Raw genomic sequence first — 20750 nt, 5'->3', positions numbered from 1 at the left:
ACCACACACGCAGAGAATTAAGAAAATTCGCGGCTTTGTATTATTATGTTCTAGGATTGAGTCACGGTTCAGCCTATGAAATATTGAGTTATTTCTTGAAATTCTGAGTAGTGGGGAAGTTAATGAAGCACCTCGAGCCTTTGATCCCAGTCATGATCATTAATGTTGTTCAAACTGTTATTCAAACATCTTCCTGAGCCCGCTAACCCGCATCGCAGCGTCGTGAACGTAGGCTCAATCACCTCTCCTAGGAGAGTGCCTGGCCCTGTGGTAAACGAGCATAGTTAAAAACGACATCTAATAACTATAAGTACTTGATAGAACGCGTGTATAAATGTTAGCATCAAAAATATTATATTTTCAGGCTCAAAATCCAAAAGTCACTGTTCATTTTGTTCCAAGTAGTGACAATGGTAAGTTTCCTGGCGATATACTTCATACCGGAGAGCGGGGCGAAGGTGTCCGTGGAGTTAGACTGCGGGGACTCTGCCACCACGCTCCGAAGCTGCTACGACTCCGCGGACCAAATTGACAAGTGCAAAGTGAGCTCCTTGTCAGACTCCAGCGGCAACTCTACCGCCACCTGTGAAGTACGTACATTTTTTTTCTTTTTATTAACCCCCGATGCAAAAAGAGTGATGTTCTTAGACATGTTTGATGAAAATCGGTTGAGCCGTTTAAAACGAGTGGGGGATGAAAGTGGGGAAGAACAACCGAATGTCTGCAAATATACTCGAGTGCTGTCTCAAATGATAGCGCAATCGCTCGCTGCTTCGTTCACGTGAAATTCTGTTTTATACAAATCCCTCGGGAGCCATGGATTTATTCGGGATAAAGAGTAGCTTATATGTTGCTCAATAACCTCCTCTATCTCTGTGAAAGTCCCGTTAAATCGGTTCCAGATATTAGCCCGGACAAGTAGACAGACAGACAAATTAAAACGCAGTTATTTTAAAATATATAAATAACACAGATAGACACTTTAATTAAAAAGAATCAGCACGAGATGCATCCTACCGAACCTATCGATCGTAACAAAACCGTATGATAGGATTCTCAGGATCCAGAATAACATGAATGCAATAATTAATTTAAGCATTGGGCCAGCGCGGTGGATTAGGGCCTAACCCCCATAATTATGAGAGGTGACTTGTACTCAACAGTACAGCACCCAGCACTCAACAGTATAATTAAGAACAACACCTAATACAAAAGCCTACAATAACACGTAGGCTACTTTTATCCCATAAAAATCGCATCTTCTGCTTTCTGGTAAGAGATACGTTTTCAGCCGTAAGCTGTTGAGTTGTTGGACTGGCTAAAGAATGAAAGTGTTATGTAATGAATCGTTGACACCATTCCAGATGAGCTGCGGCATGACGTCGCCAAAGATGTGGCAAACAGTTTGCGAGCACTGGCACATACCGAAGTACTGTTACAGCGACGCTAGACACATAGATTACACTGCATTCATAAACAATGTGCATGCAAATGACTCCTGCGTGTACATGGCGTCCAATAAAGTCATACTCGACGGTGAGTCTTTACACTGTACACCAGTGGCGTAGAGTGCCTTGCTAGGGCCTTGTATCAAACTTAGTTGAAGGGTAAATATGACAGTGACTGTTTACTGTGCTTCCAACTTTTGGGCACACGCTTAAGGCTGGCAGTCCACCGAAGCAGAGCGAGGGGGAAACGAAGCTGGGTTAAGTAAATTAAATTTAACATTTATTTATTTAACATAGTCTGCAACTGCGGTCCGCAAGTCAGGATTTTATTTATATTCTTTACAAGTTAGCCCTTGACTACAATCTCATCTGATGATGATGAGTGATGATGATAAGTGATGATGCAATCTAAGATGGAAGCTAACTTGTTACGGGTAGGATGAAAATCAACATCCCTTTCAGTTTTTACACGACATCGTAACGGGACGCTAAATTGTTTGGCAGTACGTTTTGCCGGTAGGGTGGTAACTAGCCACGGTCGAACTCCCACCAGACAGACCTGGACCACTTAAAAAAAACAACAATTGGCCCTGCTAGGGATCGAACCCAGGACCGTCTTGTAAATCCACCGCACATACCACTGCGTCACGGAGGCCGTCAATATTTCAGATTAGGATTTTAAAATTGGTTCAAAAATGGTCATCAGGACGATAGCGACGTAAATAGGTGGACGATGTCAAGGAGTGTACCAAGAATAATTACAGCCAGCTGAAAAACATTTCATGAGGTCGGATAAGTTTTCTCCGTCTGATCGCCAAACTTTAGTTTCTTCAAACTAAAGGGCGCCTGATAATGATGATACCGCGTAGTTACCGTCAGAGGTATGCGTAGAATACACTTGTGTCTCTTCTAAGTAAGTCCGTTTTCTTCTTAGACTGCAGTCACTTAACATTAGGTGCTTTCGCCAGTCTAGGGTTAACTTGACGTTGGATAAAAAAAAGAATGACAAAACGCTCGTCAAAAATCGATCAAATACTTCATAAATGCTTTCAGGTTTCTCCTACGTACCTAGTTGTCGCGTCGGCTCCGGCTATGTGGACATAAACGAGCCATGCTCCCTCGATTGTGACAATCAAAATTTGGCAAACTTAATCGGTTCTAATGAGGCCAATATGACATGCTTGGACAAAATGCTCAATTTTAGGGTGTGCAATAATAATACTCAGGATTTGGCCAACATTACCGGGGATTCTTATAGCAAATGTCAGGTGTGTACCTAGCAACTGTTATTTACGTATATATAGAAAGAAGAAAAAAGAAGGAAAATAAATTTATTAAGTTTTTAGTGTCACAAACAGTACATCCTATCTTAGATATTTTATGACTGTCTGTATTGACACCAAACAGAAAGGGTTTACAGCTCAGCATTAGCCGTATATACTAGAGGCAATCTTATCTTGAAAATGATGTCACCATGATACATATATTTTTTACTCTAATTTATTTATTTTGTTTAATTCTTAACAATGTTATTAATACAAAATATTTAAATCAAAACACTATTAATTAAAAAAAAAATCATACCTCCCGCTGCGGGACATTTCAGTGCCTAAACAACTGGTGGGCTCCAGAGTGAGGAACCTCCTCACAATACGCGCTGTCTCAAGAATCAGTGCTTTCTGTATTCGACTCTTGATCCATCAGTTAAGCGAAAGCTTCTTAATGTATTTGTCGAAACTTTTCGCTATAAGACGCTAAGGCTAAATCGCTTGGCGGTAAGTCTTGTCGGTAGGGTGGTAATTAGCCAAAACCGAAGCCTCCCACTAGCCAGACCTGGACCAATTGAAAGAAAACCTCAATCGTCCCAGCCGGGGATCGAACCCTCCGTCTTGTAAATCCACTGCGCCACGGAGGCCGTCAGAAAAGAATGTTGTTGCAGGCGTCGTGCGAGCTGGCCCCGCACGCGCCGTGGCGTCTGATGGAGATCTGCGAAGGCTGGGGCGCCGACGCAGCGCAGACGTGTCGCCCGGGTACTCCAGAGCCGTTGCCCGCCAGCCTCGCCTTCACCGGTACGGTGACGCTGAACACGTTCATGGCGGAGCACAAGTGTGTGTACGTGCACCTCAAACAAATACAGCTGGAGGACGGTGCGTATGCCTATCATCATCATCATCATCAGAAGCCTATTTTAACAGCTCACTAAAGGACCAGCTTATGTAACCAAGTGGCATGTTGGTTCTCTTTCTACAATCGCAAACGCTTCGAAAACTAGAAAATGAGACGCTGTATGGGGATGACAGGTCTTGATCGCGTGTCCTGTCGATAGCAAATGTCATTCCCATACATTTTTCTAGTATCAATGTGCCACTTGGCTTCAGGGGCAGGCCTCCTTATTTATAGGAAAGGGGATAAAGATTCATAGATGCAAAAATGCACTGCCTACCCTAAGGGCTCAATACAAATCTGTACGTTGGACAACAGAATACACAACTTCAGAGATACGTCAATGACATATCTTGTAAAGAGAAAAAGACATTATCGCCCAATAGCGACAGATTCGAAAATATCGCTTTCTCTTTCATTGCGATGGGACATAAGAGAAAGCGATATATTTGATGCGAGTCTAATAATTTTCGTTCGTTTTATAAAATGATAATCTATCATATTTGCAGGTTCCATACACTACCCGTACTGTGGCTCAAAAGCAGCGTATCAAATAGGCGATGAATTGTTTCACTCCACTTGCGACATCACATGTAATAACGAAATGGTATGAACATTTAAAAATCTATATATATAAAAAAGAAAGTCGTGTTAGTTACTTCACTTATAACTCAAGAACGGCTGAACCGATTTAGCTGAAAATTGGCAGGGAGATAGTTTAGAGCCAGGAGAAGGACATAGGATACTTTTTACTTTTTTTTTACGGGTAGGGTAGGGTAGGGTATTGGTAGGATAGAGGTAGTTGAAAGTTTACATCGAGTTTCACGCGGACGAAGTCGCGGGCGTCCGCTAGTAAGTAATGAAGAAAAATCGGACAAAATTGCATATTAATTCTACTAATTAAAAAGGTTTGTCTATAACTTTACTACTTGTACTGGTACTATAATTAGAAAGCTGAAATATGGTATTTCAGCTTTCTAGTTCTAACATAAAATTACGTGTATAAAATTATAAGAATAAAATTTTAAAAAATATATATTTTAGGGTTCCTTCCCTACTTGCATAGTTTTTTATCGACTATCCTATGGTGTGGGGTATCGTTATCGATATTTTTGTTCATTACAGGAGGGATAAAAATGCTAATTTAATCTGCGGAATACCACTTTGCGTGTGGTCCGACACGCATTTGGCCGGTTTTAAGGGATGATGACAGTATAAATTAAGAGTATGCTAATAGTAAAGCAATTTTGTAAAAGTAACAGGGTATCTGCGATCGAAACATTCGGAGCTACAGGGATTTAAAAGGTTATATTTATGGCGCTGCCGCGGATCCCTGAAAAACGCCCCATTCAAAATGGTACGATTTGTATGGGTGTTCAATCAAAATTTCTAATATCTTTGTTATTTGTGCGTTTATGTTTATAGTTCAAATATTGAAAAATGTCACATTTAATGTAAGGAAGCTAAAACTGTATGAATTTTCATCTAATTACGATAAAAGATTTTTAATGGATTTTGAAATTTTGTAATCTTATTTAGTTTGCAAATATCCAGTCAATCTTTGCTTTTTATGTATAAATTAGTTAACATTGACCTTATCGGAATTTATCATAAAAATCAATATATTCAAACCTAGTCAACATTCCCATTCCAGGTGAACGAATTGTTTAAATCAGCGTCTGAGAGCCACGCCGACGACAGCACTCAGTACTCGATGCAGTTCTGGCTGTTCTTCCTGCTCATGATCATCAGCTGGGTGGGGCAGGCGGTGGTCGTCACCTTCGCCGACGCTATATGCTTCAATCTGTTGGGTGAGGCATCTTATAGGGGAGCCGAAGGAGGGATGCACAATCGGCGACCAAAAAACGTCCCCACTCAGAGTGCCAAACACAACTTCTTAGCACTCAATTCAAGTAGTCGCATTTGCAAATTCAACCTTAAACTCTATCCTTAAGGTTGAATTTTCTCTGAATTTGGGATTTTATAGAATATTGGACTATATTTAAAGGTCTTTAGGTATAATTTTTTTTTAAATATTGGATAGAAGCAGGCGTTACTTTGCGGAAGTTCATCATGATTATATAATGATTTATTTATTTTGCTATCATCCGCGAAAAGTCGACGAACCCATGCGACAACGATTTGACAATTGCACGTTGTAGAGTCAACATCTCCTGAGGATGCTCCGGTTTCGGGGTGAAACGTACGTAGAGAGTATTTCGTCGGACCTGGGTGACGTTGTCGCATGGGTTCGTCGACTTTTCGCGGATGATAGCAAAATAAATAAATCATTATATAATCATATTTTTTTTTACCAATAATTCTAAAACTGTCAAAGCAAAATTGGCCAGTTCTTAAGTGAAATTTTTCACATGATTGTGCGTCCTTTTATTAAAAGAGGTCAATGGCTGCAGACCAGGAATTTATCGGGGAAAATGAACATCGACGACATTGGACAATCTGATTGCAGGCACAAAGATCTCCCTGTATGGCAAGCAGAGGTTGTGGGGCTCCGTGGGCTTCGGATTGTTCTCGCTGCTCACCGGCGTGCTCATCGACGCTTTCAGCTCGGGCGCGGTCAAGAACTACACTGTGGCCTTCGTGCTCATGTTCGTGTTCCTGTGTGGAGACGTGCTCGTCTCCTGTTATATAAAGGTGCGGTTTTTGAAACCTTCTCACTGGTGCGGTGCCTCTGAAACGTGAGGTCCTGGAAAGTTGCAAAGGCGCGCTTGTCTCAGAAAGCTCGTCAGACCGTAGGGCAGTAGCTGATAGCGATTATTTCAGTGCCCGCCGATGACGCAAAGTTGTCAGTGAGCGCCGATGAAGGAAAGGAGCAGGCCATTCAGGTCGCCGAATGCCTCATGGATTGCTAGGGAGCCATTGTGTGTGTGAGTTTTACTGATAAAGATTTGCACCTATTTCTAACTATTTCTATTAATATAACATAGCCAATTTTAGTTATACGCATTAATTATCACACTACGAAAGACTATTACTAAACCTCGGTTAAAAAGCTTTTTTTTTTTAAAAGTAATTGATAATTTCCAGGTCGAGTCAACGAGAATGTCCGTCAACATGATGGCAGACATCGGCAGTCTCCTGACGTCGTTGCCCACAGTGGTGTTCCTGCTGTGGACGGTGGCGGTGGGGCTCTGCACGGGACTGATCTGGCAGTTCTTGTTCTGGCACATCGAGGACATAGCCGGCCTGTCGTGCGACGGAGCGGCGTACGTGAAGACACTGCAAGGATTGGCCAGCGCCATACAGACGTTCGGCGGAGAGATACCCTTCATGTTCGTCTCTGGTGAGTGTCCATTACGTATCCTGCCCCATGCGGGCGAGACGTAGGATGGCAGTACGCGACGGCTTCCTGTCTAAAAATGTCAATTGCTGATTTTCCACGTCGATGGCCATTCTCCACTTGTCCAGCCATTCGGGAAGTCGGTCCAGAAGACGCTGCTTCTTGTTGGTGGCGACGAACGATGGTAGGCCGGCACAAGGTACGCACTGTTATCAGCAAAGAGCGACAACAGTACGTCATTCTCCCCCTCGGGTACGAATGTAGTCTGTGTTCATGACGTATAGATGTGACAGGTAGCTTCTCTGTGGTACTTCGGCACGCACAGGGCGCCCTCTACAGAGATATGGTTCCTTGTCGCACAAGCACCGGTGGCACGGTGGTGGTGAGGAGCTTCGCCAGGAGGCCGGCGTGCTACACGCGAACGAAGGACTATCGAGGCCTTTCCGATTCCGATTTTGCTTACAGAGAAATCTGTATCGAGGACGACCCCGATAGTGCAGTGCCCTTTGTTCTTTTCATTGGCAATAAAGTGCAGTTGCTGCGACAGCCGAACTGCTTATTGCGCAGTTGGATGTGGGGAGACAGCCTTCGCAGCAGTAGACGCTCGAACACCTTGGCGGTGTGCGGCAGTAGCGTGATTGGTCAGCAGATTCCAGAGGCAGTGATCCTTACCTGGTTTGCGTATGGCTTTCTTGCTTCTCTTCTATGTCTCAAGGAAATGCCCGGTGCGGAGTACACCATTTAATGAAGCTGGTACTAAAGCCAGGTAGTTGTTGTATACCAACAAGATGGTGCACTTGATTAGTTTGATCAGCCGATAGAGGTCCACCCAGTGAGGGGTCGACCAACAGCCTGGGTGCGCTTTCCGACACAGAGTCGCCATTACAGCGCCTTGGAACCCCAACGTCGCCTCTTGAACTATGTGATTCGCCCATTGCCACTTCAGCTTTGCGACTCACTGAGCTATCTCAGTGACTTTGGTTCGTCTGCGGATCTCTGATTTATGTAATATATACATATAAATATTTCTAAAAAATGATTTGATTTGGCAGGTCACGTCATCCAGAAGTTCGGTCATACGAACACGATGTCCCTGGTGCTGTTCGGTTTCGGCGTCCGCTTCCTGCTGTACTCCGTGGTGACCGACCCGTGGTGGATCCTGCCCATCGAGATGTTCCAGGGGATCACGTTCGGGATGTTCTACCCCACTATGACGTCGTACGCCACTGTCGTATCCCCGCCGGGATCCGAGACCACTGTGCAGGTACTGATCACATTTTTAAAAGTGATTAGCCTGAAATTCGGTATGGAAGTAGATTAAACTCTGGATTGGTACATACACTACTTTTTATCCTGAAATAATCACGGATGGAAGGATGAATGTTTTTTTTTTATTCTTTACAAGTTAGCCTTTGACTACAATCTCACCTGATGGTAAGTGATGATGCAGTCTAAGATGATAGTGGGCTAACTTGTTAGGAGGAGGACGAAAATCCACACTCTTTTCGGTTTCTACACGACATCGTACCGGAACGCTAAATCGCTTGGCGGTACGTTTTTGTCGGTAGGGTGGTAACTAGCCACGGCCTAAGCCTCCCACCAGCCAGACCTGGACCAATTAAGAAAACCTCAATCGATCCAGCCGGGGATCGAACCCAGGACCTCCGTCTTGTAAATCTATCGCGCATACCACTACGCCACGGAGGCTGTCAAAAATTGTTTTGACGGAATTTGTTAGGAGTATCTCTGTGTGAAATGCGGAGATCCGCAGAAGAAACCAAAGTCACCGACATAGCTCAACGAGTTGCGAAGCTGAAGTGGCAATGGGCGGGGCACATAGTTCGAAGAGCCGATGGACGTTGGGGTCCCAAAGTGCTGGAATGGCAACCTCGCACTAGAAAGCGCAGTGTTGGTCGACCAGGTGGACTGACGACATCAAGCGAGTCGCAGGGATTCGTTGGATGCAGGCGGCTCAGTATCGCGATGTTTGGAAGTCTACAAAAGGCATATGTCTTACAGTGGACGTCCAGCGGCAGATATGACGATGATGATGATGATGATATGATAGATTCAGATTTTCGCTTACAAAAACTGACAAAATTCAAAAATTCAAAATACATTTATTTCAATTAGGCTTTGTATGCAACACTTTTGAATTGTATATGTCACAACTTAATTTAATCCAATGGTGGTGGTAATAATAGTCGAAAACTTAAAATTAAAGTTACGAGGGTTCCAAACGCGCCTTGGTCCAAGAAGAGACCACAACAAACTCAGCCTATACTATAGCCATATTCGAGGAGTACTGTTTACTAACAAACAAATTAGAAATGAGGGTAGAAAATGCATGCCATTTCATAACTTTTTTATTTTAAATTATGAATTGTTGTTTTATAAAATATTATTCAAAATATAGTAACTTTATCTAATTGTTGTAAGCTTATTAATCAAAATTATTTTTATTAATTTTAGAACAAGTTAATTATAACTATTATTAGGTGGGAAATGACTATTGATTTATACCCTCATTTTTAATTTGTTTGTTGGTAAACAGTACTCCTCCAGTATGGCTTTAGTATAGGTTTTTTTTTTGTTTACCACCATCGTTGTCCTATCATAACAGGGTCTAGTGGGCGCAGTTTTCGAGGGTGTAGGCTCATCGTTGGGCAGTTTTATCGGCGGCCGACTGTACGCCGCGTACGGCGGCTGGAACACGTTCCTGTACTTCGGTATTGGCGCGCTCGTGGCGTGCGCCGTGCACGCGCTGGCGCAGCTGGCGCTCGGGAGACGCGCGCACCTCGACGCGGACCGAGGTAACATTAAACAGGAAACTGACGACTAGAGCGTACACTAGTGTTGCGTGATCCTCGGTGACCACGATGTGCGCCGAATCAAGGTTTATGTCTACAGACACAGTGCGTCACAGACAAGTAGCGTGGCAGACACCCACAGACGCCGTCTATTTACACTGCTCAGCAGGTAGAGACACTTGAAAGTCCTTTTCATGAAAGGACGCGGCGCTAATGTCTTAATGACGCTTCATTGTCATATCAGCGCCTTACACAAATGACAATACCGCCATTACCAAATGTAATGGCGGTATTGTCATTACATTTGTCATTATATTATTTATTTATTTATAAGAATACAGTAATTTACAAAAATTAAACAATGCAACCTAAATTAAATATATTACATTATTAAAGACTTATCATATAAACACATTTTTTAGACTGGCACCCTTTTAAAAATATTTAAGCGATGTATACAAACTAGATAAGATGTCAGAGATAGATGTCATTATATTGTCATTACCAAATGTAATGGCGGTATTGTCATTTGTGTAAGGCGCTGATATAACTATGAAGCGCCATTAAGACATTAGCGCCGCGTTACTATTAATTAATTTATTTATTTAATTTTAGTTCAGGTTTCATGAAAAGGACTATATAGACATGAACCGCACAGACAAAATATTCTTTCCGGAAATATGACCCGGCCCGTGTCTGTCAACGTCTGCGCGGCCGCGTTACGATAGATAAACACTGTATAGAAGAATATTATTTTGTCTGCAACGGCACGTGTCTGGCACGCTGAATGTCTGTAGATATAAACGGACCTTTCGGAGACTGCTCTGAACACGAGACCTATTCTGGGCAATCCGTTTCTAGCGTTTGTGGTCGTGGTGGTCAGCGGACTACGAGTTCGGTACACAACGTTCGCGCGCACGCGGCTGTCCTCGCTCCATCCTTCGCCGCATCTAGACGCCCCGGACTTCTCTTACTGTCCCTCGACCGAAAAAAAGTCAAGTAGACTCTTTTTTTAAATGGTCTGAAATTGTTCATTATCGTTCTACTGGATTAAAAAAATATGATATATTTTTTTAATGCGACATGATTACATGAAAAATTTAATTTTTAAATGCCCATTATGGTCTATACTTTAGCTGTTTCTTGATGACGTTAACAAATTCTTTACCAAACGGTTCTTTTGACAAATATATTAGTTAACTATTAGTACATCAAAAAACATTGTGACGTCACAAATTGTCGACAGCGTTTTTGACGTTTAGAATATTAGAAAAAATACATAATTTTTAAATTATGTTTTATAAGAAATCCCTACCTTTTATTAATAATAATCCATATATTTCGGACCCTTATTCCATGTACTATATAAATTAATAACGTTTATTATGATATGAGCCAACTACCCTATTGTAATTCGTCGTATCAGCCGTATCAATGATATGTGGACTACAGGGGCCTCTTAAGTTTGAAAGCAAAAATTACTAAAATTTAACCCACAATTAATCCACACTTTATCTGGCGCTTCTCGGAGAAAAAAAAAACATAAAAATATTGGGCCTCCCAACTAACTTTGATACAGGGCCCATCCTAGACCTACGCCACTGGTTTTTATTGCAATTGTACATTGTACATTGCAATTCGAAAATAGTTTGTGAAACCTGTTCCTTAATTGTACTTACTTTTTACGTAATGATTACGAATAGAGCAAAACTGATCAATTGAATATTATATTACTATTAACTGAGCGAGGCGAGGCAGTTGCGCCTCGCCTTGCTCAGTTTTTCGATCGTTTTCGGTTTTTGCGCTTGATTCAAAGGACTTGAAGCGATCCAAGGTTCGGACATGCGCCTTGCAGTACTCGGCTCTCTTCAGAACTTCGTCGAAGCGTCAAAGCCAGTATTGTATTTTAGGCTTTGCACCAGATGAATCACTAAATCGAAAAACCTTTTCAGTCGCGTTACAGGAGGACAGCTGTGTATTACTCGAGGATCACGCAAACTGTATCAATCTATGACCGTTATTTTTGATAAGTCGCCATACATTTCCTAGTTCTTGCCATCGAATAAATGATAATATTATAAAATAATATTATATTAACCGAATAAAAATATAGTTTAAGTCGTACAGCGTATTGTGATATTAGAAGACGAATTAAATAAAATTTAGTTCTAATCTAAATTAGTATGGGAATAACTATTTGGTCTAACTTAAAAATGAGTTCTCAGGATATGCAGTACATGTTTGCATATATGAATTGCTCGCCACTGCTAGCAACAAAAAGTACTCGAATCACGAGGTGAAGTCACAGTCTTCGATTCCCGAAAAATTTAATTTTTATCTCGTAAGCCAAAGTTTTTAAAACCTCTGAGTACTTGCTGCGTGTCTATGGATTTAACCTTCAAAGTATTATTAGATAAGATATTGACGATATGGTTATATACGTAATATATTTTAATATGTGGAAGGAAATTTTTGTACACATTTAAAAATAATGCGCAAACGGATTAACATGAAATTTGATATAGTTAATTAAAGTATTGTATAAAGCCTTTTTTTATTCTATGTTAGAAATACAATCAATTAATTACATACGTGATACATACTATATTGTTTATATATACTTGATTGATTGTAGAGATGTTATCTTAGATAATAGAACCTTATTAACAGATCAAATGGTCGAAGTTCGATAATTCTGCAACCACTATTATACGTAATCAACTTCGGCGCTTTTCCTATCAAAGACTGTCTTTTCATACGTTGTGATTTTTCCAATTTATTTTTTGTTGTTACATATGTTCCTCTACAATTATTTCCAATTATATTGTTGGAATTCGTTTTACACAAAAATGTAAAATTAGAAAAAAACCCAAAAATAAAGTTATTTCAGTAATTATGAAATTTGACTTATGCAATGAATACTTTCTTTTTTATACTCGTAACATTCCTCTTGTGAGATTTTATACAAATTTACTTAATATTGTAGTGAAATATTTTAATGAAATTATTATCCATTACGTCCATTTTTATTTTGTTTTTAGTGAGTATTCCATTTTATGTATACGTACTTAGTATTTTTTGAATCTATGTCGATTTATCAGATTATTTCCATATTTTGATTTTATGGATATAAATCTGATTATTGGTATATAAATATGATTTGTATATAAAAGAGTATGTCCGATTTAAATCTAAATCAAAAAAAACCCAGTGGAATCGGCTTATTTCTGGAACAATGTACTTTGTCGAATTATTGCAATTCGAAAATAGTTTGTGAAACCTGTTCCTTAATTGTACTTACTTGTTACGTAATGTTTACGAATAGAACAAAACTGATCAATTGAATATTACAATAATATTACTGGTTATAATGAATTTATGTACGTCGAAAATTATTATCGAATATTATTATTAAAGGTTGTGTAGCATGTTGTAAATAACTAGTTGTATGAGGTGAATGTAGTATATTATAATAAATAATATTAATTTATACAACACAATTTGTTACATATTTAAATTACCAGATTGATAATAATGTCAAAATTTTTATATACAAAACGTAATGTCTGGGCTAGCTAATATATTATATCGTATTTAGGGTACTATGACTGGTAAAAAAAACGTCATCTGGCTTAGACCACTGCGTATTACTCCGTGGTTTTTACTACACTGAATTCCGGCACTTTACTCACGTCGACGAATGTTTTTATTTATAATTAAATTAAATGTACTTTTTCGTCACTGACAACGAAGTTGTCATGAAAACATTTACAGGCTTGCCTCCTTGCATCCTGCCTCGGAAGAAACACCTCGAGTAGGTCCCAGGACTTGTGACCTTGGGTTCAGGCTTAAGGGAACCGTTTAGAATGCATTGACACATGTTTTAATATTGTCGAAATTCTCTCTACGCTGTCTTATACAGGGTGCTCGGGAGTTTCCCATAACTTCAAGGTGTTGACGAGTCCACTTATAGGAGCCGAACTGCATAACTAATATTTTTTTTTTACTAAAAAATAAAAGCTTTTTATATTTTCATATAAAATAATTTCAATAATTCTGACTATCCATGTAACACACGCCTTTATCTATCCTTTCATTATAAAATACGTTAAACTTGGGTACGTCATTATTATAAGGATGCGTATAATGGACACAATTTAAGAACTATTTGCAAAAGAAATATTTTTTACTCCGAAAATATTAATTTTAGAACACACATTCCTTAGAAATTTTTAAATACTCCCGAGCACCCAGTATACTACACTGTCTTTCGATTCATAAAGATTCATAAATCGAGAACATTGCTCGCTCTCGCAGACTGGTATAGTGTAATCTTTTGTTGACATTTCACTCATACAACTAGACATTTCGGATTGTATTTTTATTGTGTGTATTATTTGTATTAGTTCGTTATTATGTGAAATCGCATTTCCTAATATTATACTCAGTATTATTTAACATTTTATATCTAGTATTCTTATTATTAAATATATTATTTGTTTAGTCGTTGGCAGACATATTTTGTTTGATTTCCTCACCTATTACTACTTACAATCGAATATTGCACATGTATATTATTTTGTTTGTAAAAACAAATATGTAGGCCTATCATGCATTAATGTATCAAAAGAAAAAGTCAAATATCGACCAATAGCAACGGAGCTGTCCCAGTCTCAGCACTTTGTTCCTAACGCAATGAAAGAGAGAGCAATGTTTCCAGCTCCGTCGCTATTAGTCGACTTTTTGTCTATATATCCTATAGAGATATGTTTTGATTCACATCTTAGGCCTACTGGAGAGGGAGGTCAAAAATTGACGAAATCTTGCGATGTTCGTGACGTGTTATCATTTGTCACTGGTCACATCAGACGGAGCGTACGCATATATTGGAGAGACTTGAATAAAGCCAATAGTTACAAAAATGGCTCAAGCTGGATCCGATAATATACTTATATTATAATTATAATAGATCCTAAGACATATCATAAAGTTTCTGATAGACTTGAGCATTCACTTGTAACAGAACTTCGAGCAATCGCCGTTTATAGATTTGTCGAACTACACTACGAGCCGAGCCAAGCATAGAGCCAAACATTGCTACGAACATCTTGAGAATTCTAGCGAACGCTCTATTTGATCAAGCAAATATGCTCGCTAGAATGCTGTGTGACATTAGCACGAATGCGCCGTAACGCGCTTGCGTTACGAAGCGATTTTTTCTCCCTTAAGAAGTTATCACTTCAAAACATCGTTACAGAATATAACTGCAGTTCTAGTTTTTAATAAGGACATGAAATTTTGGGAAAAAGTTAAATTTTAATACTGAAGGATTAATTATTATCTACTCCTAGGTTTTAGTACGGACGTGAAACTTTGCATATATGTTGTTAACTTTAGTAGCAAAACGTGACCTCTACTTGAAAGTGATGTCGCAGTGGATAGTGTCCTCGCCTGGGCTCTCTTGAACGGTTAGTGGCATGGATGTGAAACTTTCATATGTAGTGTCTTCTGTGAATATGTCTGTACGCTCTCATAATATCTGTAGACTCACATAGTACCTATTAAAACTTAAAAGCAAGTTATTTACCATAAAAAAATATTTTTAAAACAAAAGTTTTCATTCAAATTACAGCAAAATAGTAAATAGAAAGAAAGGTAATCCTATTACATACGAAGTTACAGTGCTGAAAATAACTTGATTCTGGTCAAAGTCATTTTATTTTACATTTATTCGTTGTTTTTGGCTACATAATAACAAGCTTTTGTTCTAAATATGTTTATTATATGTTAATTTAGTCTTTATTTTGATATAGTAGAATCCGAATTAGAAATAACATTCACCCATCTGTAAAAAGAAATATATTAAAAGTAGGTAGCCTAAACATTTCCTGTACAAACTATTATTAACTATTATCATTATTGATAGTTTGGCCAGGAGTTTTTGAGGCAATCTACTTGCAATATATTTTTAACGTACTTATACAAAACACTTTTCAACCATTGAACAGATGAGTGAAGTTCATTTCTAATGCGGATCTTAGACTAATATTACTTTCATTATATTTTATTAGTCAGTATGGCATGAAGTTTGTGACTATTTAGTTAACGCAATTAAAAAAATGCTTAAAATTGTTTGTGTTATCTGTAACATCTGCAAATACCGTATTTTCTTTAACGGCTTTCCACATCACAGTTTAATTTGACTTCTGTGACTTCGCCTTATTATAATTTTATATTAATTTAATGTGTCTAAATTTAATTGTAAATTGTATGTCGGTCCATTGGTTCTCGTCTAAGTAGCTTCGTATCACGAGGGTTGGAGTCATTAAAAAAAAATCGTCAAATTCTTAAATTTAAATTCTTAGTCCGGGTCCTTTATTTGGTCTGACTGGTCTGTTTCTGTTCTGAATTCTCCGAGAGCACGTTGAGCCACTGTCACGGACATCAATCCTTAACATCTGGTAGTGATTGTGACAAGAGTAAATATTATCTTAAGCCCACCAAATATTAGCAGATTTGAATTATACTCCACTAGCTGACGCCGCGCGGTTTCACCCGCGTGGTTCCCGTTCCCGTAGGAATACGGGGATAATATATAGCCTATAGCCTTCCTCGATAAATGGGCTATCTAACACTGAAAGAATTTTTCTAATCAGACCAGTAGTTCCTGAGATTAGCGCGTTCAATCAAACAAACAAACAAACAAACACTTCAGCTTTATAATATTAGTATAGATAATCTATTACGGTGAACTGGCACTGTAATGGACCGTTACTAGATAATGCATTATATTATTATTATTAACTCATATTCGGCTTACTGCTGAGCTTGAGTATCCTCACAGAATGAGAGTGGTTAGGCCAATAGTCCACCACGCTGACCCAATGCGCGTTGGCAGACTTCAATTTTTTTTCAGTTATGCAGGTTTTCTTACGTTGTTTCTCTCTAAGACACACTTAATATTCAATTTCTTAAAATGCACGTAACTGAAAAGTTGGACGTGCCTGCCCCGGACCGAATTCGAATCTACCGGAATCGGAGGCAGAAGTCATATCCACTGGACTATCACGGCTTCGTTACCTGTGCACTGTGCATTATATAATCGATATATTTGTTTGCTTTCAGGTTATACATCAGTCATCAAATACGGCCAAGAGAACGATACTGTTCACATATTAGAAGAAATAAACGATGCCAGCTAACATTGTCTACATTACGGTTTCTTATGAATAGGAAATATTGGTTGTGCAATATATTTATATCAAAAGTTCCTATGAAATTAGATTTAGTGATTTATATGTATAAGTTCGGGTACTTTAATGAGATTATAATGGTCAGTGATATGTACACCTGGCTGCACTGATGTCTCGCTCAATTAATTTTTAAGAAGTTTTATATACGATTGGTATTAACATAGTGTGTGATAAAATAAGTGAAATAAATACTTTATTTATAAAAAAGTATACACGGATGCGTATAACACGTCATGTTGTCTTAAATGTGTTTTCTTGGTGTATTATTATGAATTAGGTCAAGTATACAAGATCCGAGGATAATAGTTCAATCAAAATAGAAGCAAAATGTAATAAATAAACGTTTGTCATTTACTCGTATTTAAAAAAAACATTCAATACCAACTAACAGTATTTAAATTATGTAATGAATATTAACCCGGCATGAATGAAGTGACAAATAGTTACACACTGTGACAAACTATAAGTCACAACTGCGAGGTGGGTTTCATCATCATCATCATTGAGCATCATCATCATCACAGCCAATGAACGACCACTGCTGGAGGGGATAAGCCACCACGCTAGCCCAATGCGGATTGGCAGACTTCACAAACGCAGAGAATTGAAAAAAAATCTCTGGTATGCAGGTTTCCTCATGATGTTTTCCTTCACCGTTTGAGACGTGATAATTAATTTCCTAAAATGCACACAACTGAAAAGTTGGAAGTATATGGAACGGACCGGGTTCGAACCTAGTCATATCCTCTGGGCTATCACGGATAAAATCCATTACTTAGCTTAAAATCTTCTCAGCGTACAAACTCGGGAAGCGTCTTTGTATTTATATGGGTTGATAACGACGAACGATACACATAATAATGATACATATTTTAATAAATACTTCTAACATGTAACCAACTAAAATACTGATATAATAGATATGTTAATAGATGACCATTTTAGAGTTATGCGAATTGTAAAAAGTGTCGGAAAAAGTTAAGACCCCGGGAGCTTCTATCGCACCGCTGCCGAATTCATTCAATATAAAAAACTATGCATGGTCCACCAAAGCATGCATTCTAATGCATGCTTTGTTTTGTATATCATGCTTTAATCAATTTACACAAAAACTTTACAAATTTTAAACCGAAACCTTCCTCATAAATCTATACTAATATTATAAAGAGGTAAAGTTTGTAATTTTCTAACATTCTTTGAAAGGGGTAATCTTCGGAACTACTGGTCCGATTTTAAAAATTCTTTCACCAGTAGAATGGCACGTTATCGAGGAGTGCTATAGGCTATTTTATATTGGTATCATATATATTAGCAGAGTTATCACAGTTTTTGTCATACAGGTCGGACCGACACTCCTCATAAACAAACTTATTTTCATGCGCTGCCTTAATCATTGTGTAAAATGGAAATCAATGTATGGGGGCTTTATGCACCTTTATAAGTACTACAAAAAATTCCGCGACGCCATATATCTATCTTCTATATATTAGCAGATATAGTACCTTTTGTGTTTGAATATTATTAATTTTATATAGGTACGTAGGTTTACGTCATTATTTATACAACTAAACTTAAATCCTTATCAAAATAAATTATTTAATCATCACAAGTATATTATAAAAATAACATTTTCCCTTTACAGTATATTAATTAGTTACATAGTTTTGGAGATAACACAAAATTTCTAAAAGACGCGAGAATGCCGCTATATGACGCCCAGAGGTTTCAGTTAAGTAGTTCCCGTTCCCGTGTGAATATGGGGATCGAATTACACGATATCGATTAGCCTATGACACTCGCAAATAACGTAGCTTTCTATTGGTAAAAGAATTTTAAGAATCGGATCAGTAGATCCAGAGATTACCCCCTACAACCACACACTTTGCCTCTTTATAATACTAGCATAGAAGCCCCATTTCCTTTGGTCATCGCACCCCGCTCAAAGGGCTGGACCAATTTTGCTAAGGGTAGGGGTAGGGTAGGGATAGAATAGGAGTAAGGTACGGAAGGTGTAGGGTAGGGTACGGGTAGGTTAGTATAGGGGTAGGGTACAGGTAAAGTAGGGGTAGGGTAGGATTAGGGGCAGGGTAGAGTAGGATAGGATTGGGTAGGTTTAGATTGGTAGTAAGGTAAGTTAGGGGTTATGGAAGAAGTGCACATAAGTGAAAGCGAACCTTGGCCGGGTCCGCTGTTGAATATAATATTTTGAAATAGGGGTTGAAAGTTGACATCGATTTTTACGAGGACGAAGTCGCGGGCGTCCGCTGGTCTATCATAAAAACATAAATTCCACCCCTTAGTATTTCACAAGATCCCAACATAACGCCTGAAACCTACCAAAGTCTATTCAGAATATACAAAAAAAAAACAACTTTCAACAAAGTTTCAACACAATAGCAAAAGGTCAAGAGGAAGCCAAAAATATTATGTTTTTTAAAAAACGTGGAAAAACTCTGCGATAATTGCCATCCTTTGTGAATTGTAAAAAGTGTCGAAAAGATATTTTCTTTCAAACTTTGCGTAAGATTGAAAGAAAATATTCTCAAGTAGGTAACTCATGAAACTGAAATGAAAATAAAATAATATTAACTATACAAACACAATAAAAATGAAGAAACAATAATAAACAGAGAGTAAAGTTTGTGCTGTTGTAGGAGGTAATCTCTAGATCAACTGAACCAATTTTGAAAATTCTTTTAGTTGTAACGCAATAACCAGCGTGGTGGACTAAGGCTTAACCCTTCTCATTCTGAGAGGAGACTCTTGCTCAACAGTGAGCCGAATATGGGTTGTTAATGATGATGATGACCTAGGCTCCTTAATTGGGTGATAATATTTACTCTTATGACTTACACTACCAGATATTATTTATAATGACCAGGACCGACGACATCTCGTGCTTTCCTTACATAAAGCTTATCACTACTGACTTTATTTTGGGTAAGTACTGAAATAAAATGATATTCTTAAACTCGCATAACGTTTAAATTTGTTCGCCATGGTTGGGGTGCGTGGCGGCTCTCACAAAATAAGTTTTCGACAGCTGTTTTATATATTGGGCTATTGTGGGGAGATCTAGGTCTCTATGTAATTCGTTATTGCGTATAAACCACGGAGCGTGATTTATACGCAATGACGCATGTATCGCTTCTGAAGGACCTGAAGGGGTTTTAGAGTCGCCTTTGGATGGCCATCCATCCAAACTGCTCTCACTTCCGAGCTGAGAATTTTGACTAATTTCAGAAAGTTCAGTCAACACAGGATTCGAAACGACTCGAACCTAGTCTTGAATTATTGTATTGTAAATGTAGTGCTGTCCTGTGTGCAATGTGATTCAGTACATTTGTTAATATTAGGTAGTTTAATATATTCTCACAATAAAACAAGAAATCTGTTTGTATTTGTATATAAAAATATATTAAGATAGTATCGATGAGTATATAGCCCGGGATCTGTGGAACATTTTTACAATTGATTACTCATCATCATCATCATCATATCAGCCGATGGACGTCCACTGCAGGACATAGGCCTTTTGTAAGGACTTCCAAACATCACGATATTGAGCCACCTCAATGGTGGCTCAATTGATTACTGTCAAATTAATTTTCCGTGAGTAGCTTCATCTTGATGAGACGCTCAACTGTTTTATTTACGGAAATTCTTGATTCTGGTAGTCACGCTGATTAAAAGTGGAAGTGGGAAAAATAGGTATTATTGTGCAATATGTACTTTTTTATTTTTAGTCTAATAAACGTTTGTTTTCTTTATTTAA

At 38.5% G+C, this 20750-nt stretch overlaps 1 protein-coding gene across 2 annotated transcripts in view; it reads left to right on the top strand.

The window, feature by feature from the left end:
- LOC112049131 (major facilitator superfamily domain-containing protein 6-A) overlaps positions 1 to 20745 on the top strand; it is a 23716-nt gene extending 2971 nt beyond the window's left edge. The window contains exons 4-14 of one of the 2 annotated variants that reach the window (XM_024086921.2): positions 365 to 590; positions 1365 to 1536; positions 2502 to 2716; positions 3388 to 3595; positions 4121 to 4218; positions 5266 to 5422; positions 6082 to 6266; positions 6660 to 6915; positions 7965 to 8176; positions 9536 to 9725; positions 16848 to 20745. In XM_024086921.2, coding sequence (XP_023942689.1) covers positions 365 to 590; positions 1365 to 1536; positions 2502 to 2716; positions 3388 to 3595; positions 4121 to 4218; positions 5266 to 5422; positions 6082 to 6266; positions 6660 to 6915; positions 7965 to 8176; positions 9536 to 9725; positions 16848 to 16924 — 1996 coding nt within the window. In that variant the 3' untranslated portion in view covers positions 16925 to 20745. The remainder of the gene's footprint in view (positions 1 to 364; positions 591 to 1364; positions 1537 to 2501; positions 2717 to 3387; positions 3596 to 4120; positions 4219 to 5265; positions 5423 to 6081; positions 6267 to 6659; positions 6916 to 7964; positions 8177 to 9535; positions 9726 to 16847) is intronic. The other variant, XM_024086922.2, reaches the window with a different exon arrangement.
- Positions 20746 to 20750: the final 5 nt, after the last annotated feature.

This window comes from Bicyclus anynana, chromosome Z (genome assembly GCF_947172395.1).
Source record: "Bicyclus anynana chromosome Z, ilBicAnyn1.1, whole genome shotgun sequence".
In the NCBI taxonomy this organism is placed as follows: Eukaryota; Metazoa; Arthropoda; class Insecta; order Lepidoptera; family Nymphalidae; genus Bicyclus; species Bicyclus anynana.
This window is presented reverse-complemented; position numbering and strand designations above follow the sequence as displayed.